The sequence below is a fragment of the Coturnix japonica genome, chromosome Z (assembly GCF_054131305.1).
Source record: "Coturnix japonica strain WE chromosome Z, WE-NBRP24, whole genome shotgun sequence".
NCBI classification, from domain to species: Eukaryota; Metazoa; Chordata; class Aves; order Galliformes; family Phasianidae; genus Coturnix; species Coturnix japonica.
In genome coordinates this window covers 38,469,677-38,472,731 of record NC_140702.1, presented here as the reverse complement: position 1 = coordinate 38,472,731, position 3,055 = coordinate 38,469,677, and the positions used below count along the sequence as shown (strand labels likewise).

The 3,055-nt window shown below is 67.4% G+C and overlaps 1 protein-coding gene across 1 annotated transcript; it reads left to right on the top strand.

Annotated features, from left to right (window-relative positions):
• Nucleotides 1-268: 268 nt before the first annotated feature.
• On the top strand, nucleotides 269-2,073 carry FOXB2 (forkhead box B2). Its single transcript, XM_032441467.2, has one exon. The coding sequence runs from the start codon at nucleotides 917-919 to the stop codon at nucleotides 1,940-1,942; it is 1,026 nt and encodes a 341-aa protein (XP_032297358.2). The 5' UTR covers nucleotides 269-916; the 3' UTR covers nucleotides 1,943-2,073.
• The last annotated feature ends 982 nt before the right edge of the window (nucleotides 2,074-3,055 follow it).

Genomic DNA, 3,055 nt, shown 5'->3' with positions numbered 1-3,055 from the left:
CGTCCCCTCGGGTGCCCCGGGGCGCGGGGAGGCCTTGACCGCCCCCCCTTTCAGGTGCTGCGTAGCCGCCCGGGGCGGCAGCTGAGACCGTGCGGAGCGGGAGCGGGTGAAAAGAGGCTGCGGGAGGCGGAGGGGGGGAGCCCCCTGCCCGAGCTGCCCCTCCCAGCCCCGTGTTGTGAAAGTGGATCTCGCCCTCGCGTGGCGTTTGCTCTCCTCCCCGCGCCCCCCCCCCCCCCCCCCGCGCCCCGCTGAGGAAGCGTGAGAGGGGACCGGGGAGACTCTTCCCGCTCCCGTTCCGCCAGACGCCAAGTCCCTGAGCCACTGTCATGTGATAGCGGGAGAGCAGGAGCCGCGGGGGTCTCCCGGCTCGGGCAGCATTACAAAACCGCGCACCGCGCGCAGCCCCGACACAGCCGCGGCCGCGGCCGCCCCTCTTGCCTCCTCCCGCAGCCGCCAGCGCTCGCCTCTGCCGAAAACTTTTTCTGGGGACGCCGGACTGAGCGGTGAGCGGGGCGTTCCGAGTTCCTTCCTCCCGTCCCTGCAGAGACCCGGGGTCATTTCGTGCTCCCCAGCCCTCTGTGAGTGCGGAGCATCAACTCCAGCGGAGAGTGCGAGGGGGCAGCGGGGACGCCCGAGCGAGCCGGCGGCCTCCTGGAGAAGAGGGGGAACACCTGCGAGGGACAGGAGCTGCCCTTGCCCTGCGTCCCTCCCGTCCTGGCGGTCCGGGAACGGGGCGAGGCCGCCCGGGGGAGCTGAGCTTTCAGCTCGCGGGCCGGCCGCGGTCTCGCGAGGTCCGTGCGGGCAGCACCCACGATGTAGAAGCGGCGGCGGGTCAGGGCAGCGCCGGACACAGCGTCCCCATCCCGCCGCGAGGCGCCTGGGCCAGCGGCTGGGAAAGAACAGCGGCGGGGCGGCGATGCCCAGGCCGGGGAAGAGCTCGTACAGCGATCAGAAGCCGCCCTACTCCTACATCTCTCTGACGGCCATGGCCATCCAGCACTCGGCCGAGAAGATGCTGCCCCTGAGCGACATCTACAAGTTCATTATGGAGCGCTTCCCCTACTACCGAGAGCACACGCAGCGCTGGCAGAACTCGCTCCGCCACAACCTCTCCTTCAACGACTGCTTCATCAAGATCCCGCGCCGCCCCGACCAGCCGGGGAAGGGCAGCTTCTGGGCGCTGCACCCCGACTGCGGGGACATGTTCGAGAACGGCAGCTTCCTCCGCCGCCGCAAGCGCTTCAAGGTCCTGCGACCCGAGCACCACCTGCCCGGGGGCGGTGGCGGCGGAAGTGGCGGCGGGGCGGGCGGCGCGGCGAGCGGAGGCCCCGGGAAGTCGCCGGCGCCCGGGGGCCCGCACATGGCTCACTACTTCCATCCGCACCCGCCGCCGCCGCCGCCGCCGCCCCCGGGCAAGGTGCCGGGGCTGGCGGGTCCCGAGGCGGCCGTGGCCGCCGCCGCTGCTGCCGCCGCCGTGGGGAGGCTGCCGCAGTTCTCGCCCTACGGCGGCAGCCAGCCCTCGGGCTTCAAGCATCCCTTCGCCATCGAGAACATCATCGGCAGAGATTACAAGGGCGTGCTGCAGGCCGGCGGGCTGCCGCTGGCCTCCGTGATGCACCATCTGGGCTACCCGGTGCCCAGCGGCGTGGTCGGTTCCGTGTGGCCCCACGTCGGGGTGATGGACCCCGTGTCCGGCGTGCCCGTGTCCCCCGATTACGGACCCTTCGGGGTGCCCGTGAAGGCGCTCTGCCATCCGCCGGCGCAGACCATGCCCGCCGTGCCCGTGCCCATCAAGCCGGCTCCCTCCATGCCCGCGCTGACGGTCGCCTCCTCGCAGCTCTGCCCCTCAGCCTCCCCGGCTTCCGCCGCGCTCCTGGAGCAGGCGGCGGGCGCCGCCTCCGAGGGCAAGAGCTCTCTGCACTCCGTCCTGGTGCACTCCTAAGGGCCGGGACCGGGGGCAGGGCGGCTCCCGGGACGGGGACGCGGGGAACACGCGGGGCCCGGTGCCCGCACCCTGCGGTGTGTGTGTTTGTGTTGTGTACAATCAGATTTTATATGAGCCAGGTCGCAGGTAAGAGCTTTTATAGTCGTTACATATCGTTAGTGACAGAGCGCTGATGCTGAAAGTCAGGGTCGGACCGCGCAGGAGGGGCTCGGAGCGGCCGGGTCTCCTGTCGGAGTTTCCCCTCATGGACTCGGGGTAGCGGGGCCGGGTTCTGCCTGGAGTGGGACGGGAGCAGCTGACGGGGGAAGCCGCCTCTGAGCTCTGCCGTTCTCTGCTCTGCCTCCAGCAGCACCTGCTCAGCGGGGTTGGGGTGTCGTTCCGAAGGAGGCGGCCGACACGCGGGTATCGCCACGGGGCCGCGGGGAGCGACGTGCTCTCCGTTTGACGAGTGAGCTCTGAGCTGCTCGATTAATTAGTGGGGATTTAAATGACAACGGCACTGACGTCGGAGGGCCCCTTTAGCTATCGGCTGCTTGTCCTTCCCCTCACGCTTCCACACTCCATCTCAGTGAGGGTCGTTCCCGGGGAGGGACAGCAGTGTGACCTCCCGGGCAGTCCGTACCCGAGCTGCCCCGATCGCTCTTAGAATGAAACCAGCCCCGCCACTCGCGGTTAGCTCGTGCTTGTCGTATCGCGCCTCGCTGCTCACGGACACCTCTGTTCTTTGTGCGTCGCTTGGCGTTTTCTCCATGTGAACATGAACGCAAAAATCTGTTGGATGGGGAAAAAAATAATAATAAAGAGAAAATAATTAAAAATTCTTCGGGAAAAGCACTTTAGTGAAAACAATTTTCCGACAGAAGGGAGGTCCGTGCAGAGCAGGGGGGTAGGAAGCAGGAGAGCGGTGTTCTGGTTGATGAGTGGCGGCTGCTTTGGTAGCGGCTGCTGCCCACCTTGCTGAACCCCAGTGGTCATTAAACACACCTGTCCATTTGCTTCTGCTGGTGCTGCTCTCCGCAGTATTCGCCTTTTGAGCCGGGAAAGGGACGTGCGCTTGCAGCTCACTTCCTTTCGCCCCAGACAGATTAGGCGACACAAAAGTTTCCTCGG

What these genes read in the sequence shown, in the direction of transcription:
- FOXB2 (XM_032441467.2), top strand. Translation starts at nt 917, where the DNA reads ATGCCCAGGCCGGGGAAGAGCTCGTACAGCGATCAGAAGCCGCCCTAC.